This window comes from Hypanus sabinus, chromosome 8 (assembly GCF_030144855.1).
Source record: "Hypanus sabinus isolate sHypSab1 chromosome 8, sHypSab1.hap1, whole genome shotgun sequence".
Lineage (NCBI taxonomy): Eukaryota > Metazoa > Chordata > Chondrichthyes > Myliobatiformes > Dasyatidae > Hypanus > Hypanus sabinus.
Genome location: NC_082713.1, coordinates 129,453,499 through 129,471,729, shown reverse-complemented (window position 1 = coordinate 129,471,729; position 18,231 = coordinate 129,453,499). Strand labels below are relative to the sequence as shown.

Sequence of the window (18,231 nt, the reverse complement as noted above, 5' to 3'; positions counted from 1 at the left end):
CATCCTGTAACTTAACTAATCAAGGACCTGTTGACCTCCACTTTAAATATACCCAATGGCTTGGCCTCTGCAACCATATGTGACAATGAATTCCATAGATTCACCACCTTCTGGCTGAATAAATTCCTCCTCATCTCTGTTTTAAAGGGATGTCCTTCTGTTCTGTGGTGCTCTCTCTAGTCCAGGATTTTCCCATTAATGGAAACATTCATGTCCAATCTATCTAGGCCAGTGGTTCCCAATGTAGGCAATATTGCTCCCCAGAGGGTGGTGGGAGTTTTTAAGGAGTGGATAAAAATAAAGGGCTCTTGGGAGTGTTTGGTGGAAAGGGGGGCATCTGAGGGATTACAGGCTTAATTTGAGAAATTAATTACTTACTATAAGCATTTGAAAATCAGTGCCTCAGAATTGAATGTAATGATCATGTAACCACCTAATCTTTTGTTAATCCTCATTTCTCTCAGACTTTGCCCAAGTGTGTTATAATGGTTGAAAATCAATGTGACTCTTCTGTATTTGGCATATCATGAGAAATCTGGACTGAAGAAATCGTGTTTTCCCATGCCCAGCCTGTGCAATATTGCCATCCATTGCAGTACAGTATCAGTTAGTATGATTTCCATACTCTAATCATGTAGCGACCTAATCCCTGTGAACTGGGATATGGCATTCAACAGGGAAAAGTTCAGAATCTGCCCTTTGAATAGTCTTGACCACATTTCTCTAGTTCACAGCCCAACCAAGATATCACTGCCCTACATCACGTACCTTCACACAGAGAGTCAGGTTTTGCCTGAGCTATGATGAATCAGAAACAGAATCAGGTTTAATATCACTGGCATAGTGGCAGCAGTACAATGCAATACATGATAATAAAGAAGAAAATGTAAATCATTACAGTAAGCATATATACGTACATTAAATAGTTGAATTAAAAATAGCGCAAAAAACAGAAATAATAGTGAGGTAGTGTTCATGGGTTCAATCCCCATTTAGGAATCGGATGGCAGAGGAGTAGAAGCTGTTCCTGATTCACTGAGTGTGTGCCCTCGGGTTTCTGTACCTCATTCCTGACAGTAACAATGAGAAGAGGACATGCCCTGGGTGCTGGAAGTCCTTAATAATGGACGCTGCCTTTCTGAGGCATGGCTCCTTGAAGATGTCTTGGATACTACGGAGGTTGGTATGTAAGATGAAGCTGACGAATTTTCCAACTTTCTGTAGCTTCTTTCAATCCTGTGTAGCAGAACCTCCCCCATACCAGACAATGACATCATAACTTTCCCCTTTATTGATTGCAGCACTTGAGGTTGCACTTGTATACAAGAGGTGGCTTTCCATGATTTTCAATTCATTTTTTTAAAATGGCAAACGCAGGCCAAACGAAAAATTAAGTATAGACATGATAGTGTGGAATATCTGAAATATGGATTTATACCAGTACCAGGTGTGTCTGTTTTGTGAAAGAGTTTTCTTTCAAATGAGGCAATGAAACCATCCAGGCTCCTCAAACACTTGAAGAGAATACACTTTGATAAAGCAAACAAGAACCTGGCTTATTTTTAGTCACTTTGTGAAAACTTTCAGAAATGGAAAACACTTCTAAACGTGTTTGCCAGCACTTCATCACAAAATAGTGATAGTCAGTATGCATACTCCATATGACATTTCATTGCTCATTGCTAAATTTGGAAGTTTCATTCAATTGGGGAGGAACTGATTCTGCCAGCATAAGTGGGGTTTTGAGTCCAGCTTTGCCCAAGTCACCAGATCAAATAATTAACGTGATTCTGCTCAGTGACAACTCTGTTCAAAGATGAATAGTGGAAATATCTGAGAATGTAAAAAACACATATTGCAACATTCCTAGGACAACAGAATTTGCTCTGTAGTAGGATGAGTCAACTTTGCCAGGCAACGAATCTTTGTTTCTTAGTTATGTTTGCTCCATAAAAGATGAAAGCTTAGTACAAGAGTTGTTATTTGCTAGGGTACTAGAAACAGATATGAAGGTGGAGTCAATAAAAAACACAAAATGCTGGCAGAACTCAGCAGGCCAGGCAGCATCTATGGGAGGAGGTAATAACGACATTTCGGGCCGAAACCCTTCATCAGGAGGGAGGTGAAGTCAATATTTTGTGCTGTTGAACTATTTTTCAAAGAGGAGGACATTCTGCTCACCAAAATTCTTGCTTGTGCAACGGACGGAGCACATCAATGACAGGATGCCACTGTAGGGTTATTACTTTCTTGAAAAAAGCTGTTCCTAACATATTTACCACTCACTGTGTAATTCACAGACAACATCTTGTCATAAAAAACATGAGTGATTGGCTGCACAGATCATTAAATACTGTTACCACGGTAGTAAATAAAATCAAGTCTGATGCTCTCAATTCTCAGCTATTTTGAGAGCTTTGTATTGAGAATGATGAACAGCTTAAATGCTTGCTGTTATAGACAGAAATCAGATGGCTCTCAAATGGGAACTGCCTGAGACACTTGAAACTGTGACAAAATTCTTTGAAGATGCATATGCTTCATTTAGCAATCAACTCAAGAATATTAAGCATGACATTGCTTATTTGTCAGAACTATTCACAAAGTTTAATAAAATCAATCCCCAGTTGCAAGGAAATGATGTGAATCTTAACAAAATCAGATCAGTTGTCTCCACATTTCTGTCCAAGTTAACCCTGTTTAAGTGCAACAATTGTCGTCATGGTCTTTTCCAATTTCCAAGCCCTTCTGAGTCGGAAGAGAAAGAAAGAGTATCAGACGTTGATCTTCAAGTAAACTGTGCCCACCTGGGTGAGCTGCATAAAGATATATTAAAGAGCTTCCAGGATCTTCTCTTGATCCAAATTCCCCATTGGGTAATAAATCCATTCCTGAACACTTGTAATGAAGAATTAATAGAAAGGATGGAGAAGAACTGATCTTGCTGCATATTGACTTTTAGCTGAAGCCAGGGTTCAAAAAATTCATATCAGACTTTTGTTTGTAGAAAGAAATCTCTGAATGCTATCCTACACTGTGCAAAAAAGGTCAAGATTTTCTTTATTGCCTTTCCACTAACATCATAGTTAGTGGAGTGCAGTCACCCAAATTTGTTCAAAGGAACAAACAGACCACAAATAACTGAATGTGGGGATCTGAGACTCCTGAGTGACATTCAGCCTGATGTTGAGAAGCTGATATCACCGCACCAAGTCCATCCATCTCCTTGAAAAGTGAAAAAGCAATGAAGTAGTGAATAGTTGGACTACTATTGTAAGTTAATGTTGATGAAAATTGTTTTACTATACTTAAAGAAATTACATTATTTCAAGTATTAAATAGATTTGATTTTTTTGTAACTATTTGTCACTGCTTTGATCTGCAGTTCCTCTGTTCTTTCCCCGTGCATTGTAAGTCAAAATTCTTTATAGTTTTTATGGCATGGCCAGAAAGGAAGAGGGGAGCACTGGGTGTGAGATCTGGGAGCCAAGAGGTAGTATCCCAAAAAAAAAACTTGGGAACCACAACTTTTTACATTGTACACTAAATTGCTCATTCACAGGACATTATTTACTGGCCATCTTCCTTTTATTCTTTCAGTCCAGATGAACGGTGTAGTGTTAGGTAAGGGAGAAATACAAAGAGATCTAAGAGTCCTTGTTCATCAGTCACTGAAGGTGAATGAGCAAGTGCAGCAGGCAGCGAAGAAGGCTAATGGAATGTTGGCCTTTATTACAAAGGGAATTGAGTACAAGATCAAGGAAATCCTTTTGCCTTTGTACAGGGCCCTGGTGAGACCACACCTAGAGTATTGTGTACAGTTTTGGTCTCCAGGGTTAAGGAAGGACATCCTGGATGTAGAGGAAGTGCAGCGTAGGTTCACGAGGTTAATTCCTGGGATGTCTGGACTGTCTTACGCAGAGAGATTAGAGAGACTGGGCTTGTACACGCTGGAATTAAGGAGATTGAGAGGGGATCTGATTGCAACATATAAGATTATTAAGGAATTGGACAAGATAGAGGCAGGAAATATGTTCCAGATGCTGGGAGAGTCCAGTACCAGAGGGCATGGTTTGAGAATAAGGGGTAGGTCATTTAGGACAGAGTTAAGGAAAAACTTCTTCTCCCAGAGAGTTGTGGGGGTCTGGAATGCACTGCCTGGGAAGGTAGTGGAGGCCAATTCTCTGGATGCTTTCAAGGAGGAGCTAGATAGGTATCTTATGGATAGTTGAATCAAGGGATATGGAGACAAGGCAGGAACCGGGTATTGATAGTAGATGATCAGCCGTGATCTCAGAATGGTGGTGCAGGCTCGAAGGGCCAAATGGTCTACTTCTGCACCTATTGTCTATTGTCTAAGAGTCTGGACTCAAACATCAACTGTCCATTTTCCACCACAGATGCTGTGTTTCTCCAGCAGCTCAGTTTTTGCTCCAGATTTGTGAGTCTCCATTCTCTCTTGCCTGCCCTTTTGATACTTTTGCTACTTGCCTGCCCCAAAGGGCGATTTACTGTGAACCATTTTACCCACCAGTAAGCCTTGGTCATGTGGGAAGAAACTGGAAGGCCACACAAACTCTGGAGAAAGCTCACATGGTTCAAGGGAGAGTGTGCAAACTCATCACTCAAGGTTGGACTGAAGCTAGGTCCCAGGAGAGGGCAGGGGGGCAATGAGGCATACTGAACAACTGAAGGTGTCATCTGGCCTAATCCTGCTCCATTTCATTTTATTTCTTATGCTATTGTTCTGAAATTATGTCTTGATTAAGCAGTAAAACTTAAGAGTTGTCCTTAACATCAGGACACATCTTTTCAGTAGCCTTGCTCCAAGTGTAATACATGTCCTCACGAAGCCCAAAAGACCCATGGTAACAAGCTGGCAACACATATCACCAGACAACTGCACAAAACAGACAGCTCCAGAACATGCATTGTGCATGGACACACAAATCGTAGGTGCTCACCCACATCTCACAGACAGGCAGAAACTTACCAGCTGAACTTCACTCTGTCTGGTCAAGTCAGCTTTCATTGTTGGCATGCTCTCATGTGTGGAAAGAGTCAAGGCACGTAGCGTAGGGGAAAGGTTAATTGATGTTTTGAGATTCAGAACAGAGATGACTGCTGGTTCTGTCTGACCAAATCTTTTGAAGAGGTGACTAGAGCAGTGAACCACTAAATGTTTGTGAGTGTTGTCGGGGATTTCAGAAAGTATCTCATCAAGTGCATCTCAGGATACAATTACATTCCTGGGACTGAACATAATTCATAATACAGGAGCCACAGCAGAAAATATTGAAGAAGTACACAAACAGGAGAGATATGAACAGCAGAGTTAACAAAGTAATGTTCAAAACTGCAATTGCTCATGGTAACTATGAGCTATGAGTCATCAGATTTGTGAATGGTCAATGAATCCATGAACATGCCACACTATTAAATACAGGAGGTCCCTAATAAAGTGGAATTGAGTTTATTTCTTTATGTCTGTAGTCTTCTGCTGCTGTAGCCCATCCACCTTAAGGTTCAACGTGTTGTGCTTTCAGAGATGCTCTTCTGCACACCACTGTTGTAACATGGGGTTTTTACTCCATTCTCTGTAAACTCCAGAGACTGTTATGAATGAATATCCCAGGAGATTAGCAGTTTCTGAGATACTCAAACCACCCCGTCTGACACCAATAATCATTCCACGGTCAGTCACTGAGATCACGTTTTTCTCCTTTCTGTTATTTAGTCTGAACAACAAGTGAATCACCTGACCATGTCTGAATGCTTTTATGCATTTTGCTGTCATATGATTAGCTGATTAGATTACAGCTGTACATCTGCATTCATGAGGTATAGATTATACCTGATAAAGTGGCCATGCTGTAATCTATGGTATTTTTATGCATTGCACTGTTCTGCTGCAAAGCAACCCAGTTCACAACATGTATCAGTGATAATAAATCTGATTCTGATTATCATCATCTCCAGCTTCTTTCTCACCATCACAGCTTTTTGATGATAATGTAGACCTAGTAAGTAACATACGTGGATATTAATCAGTTCAGGAAGTCAAATCAAATCAAGTTTAAATATCATTCAAACCATACATGGATACAGTTGAACAAGACATTGTTCCTCTGGGGCCGAAGTGCATAACATATATGCAAAATTGTGAGAGAGAAAAAACACACATTGTTACACAAGAAAACACAAGCAACGTGGAAATTGATGGCTCAGCTCCTAGCAATCCAGCCTGTTGTTCCACCAGTCAAACACTGGAGGGCAGCACTGTCGGGAGAGGCAAGCCCCTAACCGGACACCAGTGCCATGCTACACCGCCTCTGACATCTCCTCACCTGGCCTGCAGCAACAGGCAAGCCCACAGCCTGAGGCCTGGACTTCGCTACAATGGAGGAAAAGCTGCTGCCTTGTTGCCTGCCTCATCACCAAACAAGGGAAACAGGCTTGCAGCATCTTGCATTATCAATGTCCAACAGGGTCTAGGGATCACAAGAGAAATATCCAAGACACCCTCTCATGGTTACACCACACACCATTTTCACACACCAACTTCGATGCCTTCGAGTAGCAGGCAGACAGATGGTCTATACCCAGGTTACCTCCTCCAAACCCTCTCAAGTCCATCCGCTGGCTTCTACTACTCTGACCCGACTGCCGGCTTCTCCTTCTTCACCCTAACCACTGGCTTTCAACCTTTTATGACTCATCCATCAGCTCCTTTGACACCCTGGTCAGCTGCTCCAAACATCAAGCACCCGTAGTTCTTGGAATCCAGCATAGTCTTGTGCTCATAAAAAAACACTTTAAAAAGAAAAGTGCCCACTAGAGGCCGCTGTGTTTGAATGCGCTACCATCTTATTGGATATGGGTGTAACTGTGGTGGGTGCCATTGCATGGAATACAAGGTCACTCAGTTCAAATGTGTAGAAAAGTACTTTGCAAAGGTGGACATTATGGAGGTCCAAAGAGGCTTGGTTGTGGTTCAAGTTGAGGATAGGTTCCAGGTATGAATAAAAATCACCCTGAAGAGAAAATATTCAAAATAACCAAGGGAAGCTGCCCTTTATATGTCGAGGACTGGAGTAAATGCATGTGGATTTTAAGCAGCAGCAATATTAAGCTCCAGCTGGACAACATACCAAACTGTGACAATTCTGATCATCATACATCTGGAGAGATTAATACCCTTGTAGCATAGAATTTTATTACCACATAGATTCATTTAATGATGCTTGCATTTATGGCTAGATTACAAGATTATAGAAATTAGAGGATGCATTCCTGGGAAGATTACATGATGATCTGAAATATTATGGTTTCTTAAGAAAAGGCAGCTCTGTGGAGTTTGTTCCCAGAAAGTGGGATCAGCATGAAGAGCTAAGTAACTCTTCACTTCATGTTCTTATGCCAGCACATGACTTCCTCCATGGCAGAGCACCACTGAAGAAAATGCACTTCACATTGTCCTGACAAAAGATTACCTCTTCGCCAGGAGGATCAGGGAATTCTGTTACAACCCTGCTAAATTCCATTCTCACAACAAACCAGACCTCCAAGATCCTAGAATTCCCAGGATCCTGCTTCAGCCGTGAGCCTCAATTCAAACAAGTCATGGAGAGATTGGCAGTGGGAGCTACAGGATAGAGTATTTTCAGTTTCAAGGTACACCATGATAGAACTCCAGTGAACTTTGTTTGGAAACACTGTCTGCCATTAAAGGTAACCAATACAATGATCTTCCCATGTCCCACCATTCAGTCTGGTTAAGACTAAACTTCTCTAGGCCCAAACACTTCTGCGTTAGCTCCCCATTCCTGATATTTTTTAAAAAAAATTAAATATCTCTGGTGATCTAGACCCTCTGGCATATTACAAAGTTCAGATTCACCACCTTCTCTGAGAAGAAATCACAATGTAGCTCAATTTTTAATGATCACCATTTATCATGTCCCTTCATTCAATAATCTCTGGTGGTAGAAACATCTCAACATCTATTCTACTTGCTTCCTCTTATATGTTTGACTACGATCACTCTTATTCTTTTAAACTGCAGATTTAACTTTTTTTTAAGACATTCATAATAGGACAAGATTCTCATCTGGATGGCCTCAGATGTTAGCATATCCCTTCCTCAAAGCTCTTCAAAACTGCATTCCAGGTGTGGCCTCTTGAGCATCAAGTACAATTCTGACAACACATTATTTCAAAGTTCCAACCCCTATGCAGTAAAGGACAATTATTCAATCTAAGCAATGGTTGTAAATAGCAACAACAGTCAGCTAATCTGTGACAAAGAGTGCCAAGGGAGAAATTCAAGAATAAACTACCCTCTTTTCCCTCTTTCCAGATAAAGCAAGTCCTATTTATTTTGGAGCATGGAATAACTACAGACCAAGACATTGATTTCTGAGGAAAATATTGATTTGCATAGTGTATCTGACTCATATTGAAAGGCAAAGTTGGATAATTTATCATTTTGATGGTACGAGGAGGAGGAACAAATTGGCAATCTCAAAAATGCCTATTATTTTCAATCAATATGTCAAGTAAAAATAATTGGTTCACAATTGCGCTGTTCTCATTGGCCTCCTAAACCATTGCAGCCCATTCAACATCATGCACTGAGGGGCTGTAAATAAAACAACTTGAATTTGGTCATTTCTTAATGAGAAATTGGTCAGCACAAGTACTTGCCAGTTACTATGAAACATGCTCTACTTGTGTAAGTGACAAATGATGCCGAAATTTTTATTGCAAGCCCAAATTCACTTACAAGCAAACCCCTAAATTATTGAGAACATACATCAAATAGTTGGACTTACTTCAGCAGATTGCCCAGATTGAAGAGAGCTCGGTTATGTTGTGGGTTCAGTTTCAAGGCTTGTCTGTAATGATCCTCTGCCTCCGACACATGCTTTGTCAAGGTGCCAAGATTGTTCAGTGCACTGGCATGTCGAGGGTAGAGCCTGCAGAATAAACCCCAAGAGGGATAATAAAGTTAAGCCTGCATCACAGCTCTGGTGATCTGATTTAATCCTGGCCTCTAGTGCTGTCTGTGCGGAGCTTGTCCAGTTCTTCCTGTGACTACATTGGTTTCCTCTGGGTCCTCTAGCTCACTCCCACGTCTGAGCAAGGTTAGCTGTCCACTGTAAAATGGACAACTATGTGAGTGACTAATAATATCTGTAAGTAGTTGAGAATTTGGGAAGAATAAAGTGAGGTTGATGTAAGTGCATGCTTTGTGGGTGATATGGACTCAGTAGCGCAAAGGATGTGCTTCTGAGCTCTTTCAGAGGGAAAAAAAGGATCAACCATGATTAAATGCTGGAGCAAACTCAATGGGCCAAATGGCTTAATTCTGCTCCTATGTCTTATGGTCTTAACCTTGATCACAAGGATCTGGGAAATGAATGATGATCAATGCGGTGCCCAGAAGTGGTACATGTAGACAGTGAAAAAAAAGAGGCTTTGGTAAAACCTAATAAATATCTGTTTAAAATTTTGAATTGATATGGTGATTAGAAAGGTAACAAGTAGGTACTGTTCAGGGCCATGAAAGGCAAATGTGGGGCTGGCCTGGTATATAGTTTATGGATGATCCCATCACATCCACAAAAGGCAATGCTCTAATGGCACAAGGCACAAAATAGATCGACCTTTTAGTTGGAACTGGAAAGTAGGGAATTTGCAGATAGGTGCCAATGTTGGGATTTATTTGGGCCAGGTTTATCCGTGGGGGGAAACAAAGGATGATCTTTGCAATTGAAAGGCAAATAAAACTTTCAGAGGGAGCGTCCATGCCAGAGGATTCATATAGTAGACTCCATGGTTGGTGAACCAGGTCAGGCTCGTCCTTCGAAGTAATATAGAACAGAGTGGATGGCTTGTGGAAATCAGGTTCAGAATGCCCATATGTTCCTCTCCCTGCCTCATGTCCTTGTGAAAATGCATTTAAGTACTTGATATCAAAACTCGTGTAGAGTGTTATTTAACTATGCATGGCTGGGAACCTCTGGGTATTTGTGCATCACAGGCACAGAAAATTCAAAGAAATGAAGTGTTCTCTGTGATGCATGTGGTAGGTAGCCACCAGCACTTAACAATCAGTTATAATATTAAATTCCTTAATACAGTGCAGAAAAAATGTGCTAAGAATTAGTAGGTTACTTATTATCAGAAGAATGTGACTTATGGGAAAAATCAAAAACGTAACTAGTAAACCCATAAAAAGCTATTTGGGGTAATCTCCTAGACGTGGCTGGAAACTTGAACGTGAATCTTGAACAGATGGAATATCTATGCAGCACAGCTTGCATGTATTTAAAGGGATGTTCCATAAATATGCACTCAGTGGTTATGTTATTAAGTACACCTGTACATCTGCTCGTTAGTGCAAATATCTAATCTGCCAATCATGTGGCAGCAACTCATGCAGACATGGTCAAGAAGTTCAGTTGTTCAGACCAAACATCAGAAAGGGGAAGAAATGTGATCTAAGTAACTTTGACTGTGGAATGATTGTTGGTGCCAAACGGGGAGGTTTGAGTATCACAGAGGATGCAGATCTCGTGGGTTTTTTCCACACACACACAGCAGTGTCTGGAGTTTAAAGAGAATGGTGTGAAAAACAAACAAAAATATCCAGTGAGCAACAGTTTTGTGCGCAAGAACACCTTGTTAATGAGAGGTCAGAGAAGAGTGGCCAGACAGTTCAACAAGACAGGAAGATGACAGTCACTCAACCATGCGTTACAATAGTGACGTGCAGAAGAGCAGCTGTAAATGCCCAAGATGTCGAACATTGAAGTGGATGGGCTACCGCAGCAGATGACTATGAACATCTACTCAGTGGCCAGTTTATTAGGTACAGGAGGCATCTAATAAAGTTGCTACTGAGAGTAGACAAGAGCAGGGAAAAGTGGGGGGGGGGTGGTGTGGAATAACGTAGATTGTTAGAAGCCTCCTTGGAGTGTAAGTGCTGGAATATATAAATTGGTTTGGTGCCTTTTACTGGTGCCTTTACATAAACAGTGTTCTCAGCAGTGGGCTAACCAATCACTGAGTCAAAGAGTAATACAGCACTGAAACTGGCTCTTCAGGCCAACTCATCCATACTAACCTCGTTTCTTGCAAAAGCTTAATTCCATTTGCACATATGTGGCCCCTATCATTCTAAACCTTTTCTATCCACATACTTAGCTACATGTCTCTTAAATGCCATTACCACTTCTTGTGAATGGAAAATGTATTGCATTGCACCGAGCTGGAGAAAGCATGTTTTCACCTCTGATCAGCACTCCCCTATAACCAAGACCCTAAAGGCAAAGGTGCCTCTGATGCAGTCTGCAGCACTTTGCTCTGTACAAAATCCCAATTGCCTACATTTCATAAATATTTTACTATTTGTCTAATGTGTTCATGCATCCCGAAGGTCTGATACCGTGCAATAGAAATTTAAGACCTTTCTCTTTTATCTATTGGATTTGATCTTTTCTTTATCCCTTCCTCCTTCTTACCCGAGATCAGGTCTGTGCTGAACAATCAGTCTGTCTGGTACGCCACACGCACTAGACTTGAAAACAAACTCCTTTTGTTAACTATTCACAAACCAACAAACACAACAAATGCCCTGCACTTGCTAAAGAGCAGCAGGCCATCCCATCCCTGAAGAGAAATTGGTGTTGCTATGGTAACCTTAGGCTGTCCTTCATCAGAAAGCACAAAGGAGCTGGACAGTGTCCAGATATTCTCTTCAAACTTTTCACAGTTGACTAAAGCTCCTTTAACCCATTCTAGGAAGCAAATGAAGTCGGAAGGTAAACACTGTGAGAGAAACATGGAGCTTGTTGCTTACCTCAGAGCTGTTTTGTAATGATACACTGCTTCGTCATGGCGACCATAGTCTTTCAGGAAATTGGCATAGTTATAGTGCACCTTGGCATTCAGGGGCAAAGTCTGCACTCCAGATCTGTGAAGAGTAACAGGGGAAGAGAGCCAGAACTAAAGCCTCAAGTTGAATTTTATTCCAAACTGCATTAAATAGCATCAATACCAAACAATTCAATGAACTCGGCTTTTTATCAAGAGAGTCTATCATTACATAGCAATTGTCACCAATTAATTTACAAAAGAATTGAAATGCTTGAGGTCTTAAGATAACATTAAGATTTCACTAATCTTCCTTCCCTTTACAATGTTTTACTTTTTTAACTGCAATGAACTTCTACTGGAAAAATTATAGTAGTTCCCAGGAGGAGTTACTGCTTTTATCCTGATTAGTCACGGAGCTTCGAATTCACCAAATTCTATGTGACATCTTACTGCCACTGGTCTCCAAATAGATGTAGACTTTACAGACCCTCTCTTTAAATTAATAAACATTTTAAAAAATAGAATTTAATTGGTAGGTATTTATTCATTGTAAATTGCCACCCATGGTAAGAATCTGAGATTATAAATATAGAGAATATAGAGACAATAAATTAATGTTATTGCGGATCAGTAGTGCCAGTGATTACTGATCCAGCTTCAGTTCTTATTGTTGTCCCTAAGGAGTTTGCACATTCTCCCCATGACTGCATGGCCCCAGCAGAAACCTCTGTCTGTGTTGGTTGTTGATACGAAACAAAGTGTTTCACTGTATATTTTGATGTACATGTGACAAATAAAGCTAATCTTTAATGCTAGTAGGGAATGGGCTGGCAAAGAACCGATGGGCCAAAATGACCTCCTCTTCTGCTGGGAAGGTAAAAGAAATTTTGCCTTTCTTAGGTAGCTTTGACTGGCATCAAAACTGGGAATACTATGTTGAGCCTGTACAAACCACCATTTAGACCAAATCTGGAATATTGTGTCCATACTTTAGGAAGGTTGTGGAAATCCCAGGGAGTATCAGAAAGGACTTACTAGAAGGGTTCCAGAGATAAGAGATTTTAGCTCCAAGGTTAGACTGAAGAGGCTGTGGTTGTTTTCCTTGGAGTAATAAGTTGAGGAAACAAGGGAGTTATGAAAAATAAGGACCATTTGGGTAGGGAATACGAAGGAAAGCTATTTCCATTGACTGACAGCTCAAGGGCAAGAACATAAATTCTGAGGCAATAGACACAAGAGGAATGTGTGGAAAGACTGAGTGGCAATGATGTGGAATTCACTGGCCATAAGGGTGGAAGAAACAGAATTACAAGCGACTTCTCGTGGGAAGAGGAGGGGGAACAATTTGCAGAATGACAAGGAACAGTTCTGATGTATTTACTCCACTAGGAGTTAACATAGACACAATGGGCCAACTGATTTCCTTGTGCTTGCAACAATTTTATGGAATGGACAACTTCTGCAGACCAATGTATTTCGCTTTGGTGCTAAAACCTACACAAAGAATGAGACCAGATTGTCTGCACTTATTTTGAAATTATTTGTGCCTTTGGTTCAAAAATCTGTGTACCAAGTATGAGATCCCAGAAGATTTTGTCTAACTCACTTGCTGTGAGGAAAACCTCGCAACTCTGGTATTTCACTGAAAAGATGACTGCAGGCAGAAACGGTTCTTGGAAGCTATGTCTTCCTCTGCTCTGCAAAGTCACAAGTTGTCACCTTATTCCTCCAAACTGGAAAACCCAGGATGATCTAACTCCAGAAGACCCACTGGAGCCAAAGGTAACCAAATGCCGTATGTCCTTCCTGACACACCTCTTTTGGCAACAAGTCAGTCCCATAGATTCTGCAGCCAGCATGGGACATTAATGTTCAACTATTGCACCTGTACTTGCTTAGACCTTTACAGTCTGGTGTGAGATTCACCTGGCTTCTTCATAGGCAGAGTGTCCTGTGGTGTCCATCTCATCTCTACCTATCAATGTCGATTGACGTCTATGTCCCTTAGAGCTACTAAGCATTCACTCATGGTTGGAATGCTGGTTTAGTTGGAAATAATGGCTAATTCCATTTGCTTGCTATCAAATAACTCATAGTAAGTAGTCAGGCCTGACAGGTGATAGTTCAGGGCAATTGCATCCCAAGGTGTGATTGGCAGAACCAATCGTTTTGAGGAATATACCTGAAATTCTTTTAAAACTCATCTGTTTGAATGTGCGCCCCATGAGAAAGCCCATGTACTTTAACAAGAAAAAGGGCCAAAGATCTCTCCACTATGGAGTGCTTCAGGTCACATGCAAGGCATGGCTGTCTTTTCAAGTGTGTGGGTTAATCATCACAGTCTCACCTGAACAGCGATTCTCTAGAGAGCCACACTTCATTCTGTCTCAGGGTCTTCCAGAAGAACAATCCAAGCACGAGTAAGGAGGACACGGTGACGATGCTGGTTCCCCATTTACTGAGGACTCCCCACAATCGGTTCAGCCCATGGGCTACAAGGATGCAATATCCCATGCTGAAGTAAACAAGAACAGAAGCAACAGGTGAAAACGTTGGAAAAGCGGGCTCCAAGTATATCACAACGAATTTATTTATGTATGTTTATTTAATGATACAGCTTGTTAACAGCCCCTTCCAACCCAATGAGCCCATGGCAGTGGATCATCAACCTACGAATCAATACATTCCTTAAAATGTGGGAAGAAACTGAAGCACTTGGAGGAAATCCGTGCAGTCACGGGTCAACATACAATCACTGTACAGACGCTGTAGAATTAAACCCAGATCATTGGCACTGTAGGTGTTATGTTAACTGCTTCACTGCTGTACCAGTCACTTCTGACAACATTCATATTTTATCTGCCTTAACTCACAATGCCTAATTACACCTACAGAGTCAGTAATATCCTGCAAGGTATATCACCGAACATTGTCAAAATTTAAATAGCTGGCAGATTAGGGAGTGAGGTGATGTGCTTGGGCAAAGAAGTGTGCTGTAAGGAGAATGTGATGAAGTGGAACAAACGTAGAAAGATCCAGAACTCCGTCTATACAACTGGCTGCATAACCATCATGGTAGGAAGGGAATAGGAGAGTATATGAGGTAAGAATCAAGGAATGGAAGAGATTATGGAAATAAGGTGAGAGGAGTGTATGGGCAGAAAGACACTGAACTCTAAATGAACATAATTACTATTGTGGTCAGTGAAAATCTGTGGAACTATTTGTGTGTGTATTGGTCTAGTTTTCCAGCATGTGCAGAACATCTTGTGCTTCTGAAACTACTTCAGGTTATCTTGCAAACAAGACTGGAGCACAGGTGTTGATGCATCAAAGTGGAATGTCACAGAGAACCAAGTGAATTCATTCAAAAGACTGTTGAGCATATGTACAAAGTCAAAGAAAACTACAATAATGAACGGATCACACGCACAAAGTTGGAGGAACTCAGCAGGCCAGGCAGCATCTACGGAAAAAAGTACAGTTGACGTTTCGGGCTAAGATCCTTCAGCAGGACTGGAGAAAATAAAAGATGAGTAGAGTTAAAAGGTGGGGGGAGGGGAAAGAAAAGCACAAGATGATAGGTGAAACCGGAAGGGGGAGGGATAAAGTAAAGGGAAATTGGTTGGTGAAAGAGATACAGGGCTGGAGAAGGGGGAGTCTGATAAGAGAGGACGAAAGGCATGGAAGAAGAAGGGCAGAGGGGCACCAAAGGCAGGAAAGGAGATAAGGTGAGAAGGGGGAAAGGGCATGGGGATTGGTAAAGAAGTGGAGGAGGGGTAGGGGCTTACAGTACTGGAAGTTCAAGAAATCGATGTTCATGCCATCAGGTTGGAGGCTATCCAGATGGAATAGAAGGTGTTATTTGTCCAACCTGAGTGTGGCTTCATCATGACAGAGGGAGAGGCCGCAGGTAGACATAACAGAATGGGAATGAGAAGTGGAATTTAAATGGGTGGCCACTGGGAGATCCTGCTTTTTCTGGCGGCTGGAGTGTAGGTGCTCTACAAAGCAGTCTCCCAATCTACAGTGAGTCTCACCGATATACAGGAGGCCACACCGGGAGCAAAATCTGGTGGGAGCAAAGGATATTGGGAATGATGTGTGCGGATTGCTGCAGGTGATGTGTGGGATAGGTGGCAGAGAAGGTGTGCCAGGGGCAGCGCTTGGTGCATGTGCAGACGCACCTGGCCCTGAGACACCAGGCAGGTCATCTGATTCCAAGCAATTGGGTTACTGATCATTACAGAAAGTCTCCCTGGCTCTTCCTGCTCCCTTCCCCTTTCCCCAGCCATGATTCCTCTCCCCTACCTCCTTCACACTCTCAGTCTAGAATAGAGACCCATATTAGACTTCAGTTTATCAGCACTCACATATGTCATACAATTTGTTTTTGTGGAAGCAATACATTAAATTACTACAGTACTGTGCAAAGGTCTTAGGCATCCTAGGTATATACAGTACCTATAAAATGTATTCATCCCCCTTGGAAATTTTCACATTTTATTGTTTTACAACATTGAATCACAGTGGATATAATTTGGCTTTTTTGACACTGATCAACAGAAAAGAAAAAAACCGATCTCTACAAAGTGATATAAATTAATTATAAATATAAAACACAAAATAATTGATTGCATAAGTATTCACTCCCTTCAAGTCCGTATTTAGTAGATGCACCTTCGACAGCAATTTCAGCCTTGAGTTTGTATGGATAGGTTTCTACCAGTTTTGCAAATCTGAACACAGCTGTTCCCCATTCTTTACAAAACTGCTCAAGCTCTGTCAGATTGCATGAAGATTGTGCGTGAACAGCCCTTGTCAAGTCCAGCCACAAATTCTGAATTGGATTGAGATCTGGACTCTGACTTGGTTACTCTGGGACATTAATTTTGTTGTTTTAAGACATTCCTGTGTGGCTTGGCTTTATGCTTGGGGTCATTGCTTTGCGGAAAACAAATCTTCCCCCAAATTTGCAGTTCTCCTATAAACTGTGTCAGGTTCTCTTCCAGGATTTCCCTGTAATTTCCTGCATTCATTTTACCCTTTCACTTCACAAGCCTTCCAGGGCCTGCTGTAGTGAATCATCCCCACAGCATGATGCAGCCACCACCATACTTCATGGTAGGGATGGTGTATTTTCAATGATGTGCAGTGTTTGGCTTAACACCAAACAGCGTTTAGACTGATGGCCAAAAAGCTCAATTTTGGTTTCATTAGGCTATGGAACCTTCTTCCAGCTGACTTCAGAGACTCCCACATGCCTTCTGACAAACTCTAGCTGAGATTTCATGAGAGTTTTTTTCAACAGTGGCCTTCTCTTTGCCACTGTCCCCTAAAGCTGTGACTGGTGAAGCACCTGGACAACAGTAGTTGTATGGACGATCTCTCCCATCTCAGCCACTGAAGCTTGGAACTCTTCCAAAGTTGTCATAGGTCTCTTGGTGGCATCTCTCACTAGTCCCCTTCTTGCCCAGTCACTCAGTTTCTGAGGATAGTCTGCTCTAGCCAGATTTACAGCTGCGACATATTCTTTCCATTTCTTGACAATTACCTTAACTGTACTCCAAAGGATATTCAGTGACTTGAAAATTTTCTTTCATCCATCTCCTGAGTTGTGCTTTTCAATAACCTTTCCGTGGAGTCGCTTGGAGTGTTTGTTCTTACGTCTTCATGGTGTAGTTTCAGCCAGGATACTGACTCACCAGCAGTTGGACCTTCCAGATACAGGTGTATTTTTACTACAATCAATTGAAACACCTTGACTGTTCACAGGTATGCAAAAACAGATCTCCATTTAACTAATTATGTGACTTCTAAAACAAATTGGCTGCCCCAGAGATGGTTTGGTGGTCATATTAAAGGAGGTAAATACTTAGGCAATCAATTATTTTGTTTTTTATGTTTGTAATTAATTTAGATCACTTTGTAGCATCTGTTTTCACTTTGATACCATGAGTCTTTTTCTGTTGATCAGCGTCAAAAAAAGCAACCGTGATTCAAAGTCGTAAAACAATAAAACGTGAAAACTTCCGGTGGGGGGGGGAGGGAAATGAATACTTTTTATAGGCCCTGTATACATGCTTCAGACCCTGGTACAGTGCTGTGCTCTTAAAAAGCTCCAGCTTAATCTCTATTCTTATACAGGAACATAGCACAAGGAAGCACTCTCCTCTTGAAAGCTGTGAAATTTGATTCCAGCTCTTCTCTCTCAGGAGAAACTGGGAGAAAAGAACCAATTTCATTTCTAATTCCCCAAGAGACTGTCAACAGTTCAATGCTTCCATCCAATTAGAAAATCAACCACTGGAAACGGACTGCAGAACATATGTTGGGAGACCGCAAATG

The 18,231-nt window shown here is 41.4% G+C and overlaps 1 protein-coding gene across 1 annotated transcript in view; it reads right to left on the bottom strand.

Annotated features, from left to right (window-relative positions):
- The window catches only part of tmtc1 (transmembrane O-mannosyltransferase targeting cadherins 1), a 169,837-nt gene that overhangs the window by 48,494 nt on the left and 103,112 nt on the right, over positions 1-18,231 (bottom strand). The window contains exons 9-11 of the mRNA XM_059977827.1: positions 14,231-14,398; positions 11,867-11,980; positions 8,835-8,978 (exon numbers count right to left, since the gene is read on the bottom strand). Of these exons, the coding sequence (XP_059833810.1) occupies positions 8,835-8,978; positions 11,867-11,980; positions 14,231-14,398 (426 nt within the window). The remainder of the gene's footprint in view (positions 1-8,834; positions 8,979-11,866; positions 11,981-14,230; positions 14,399-18,231) is intronic.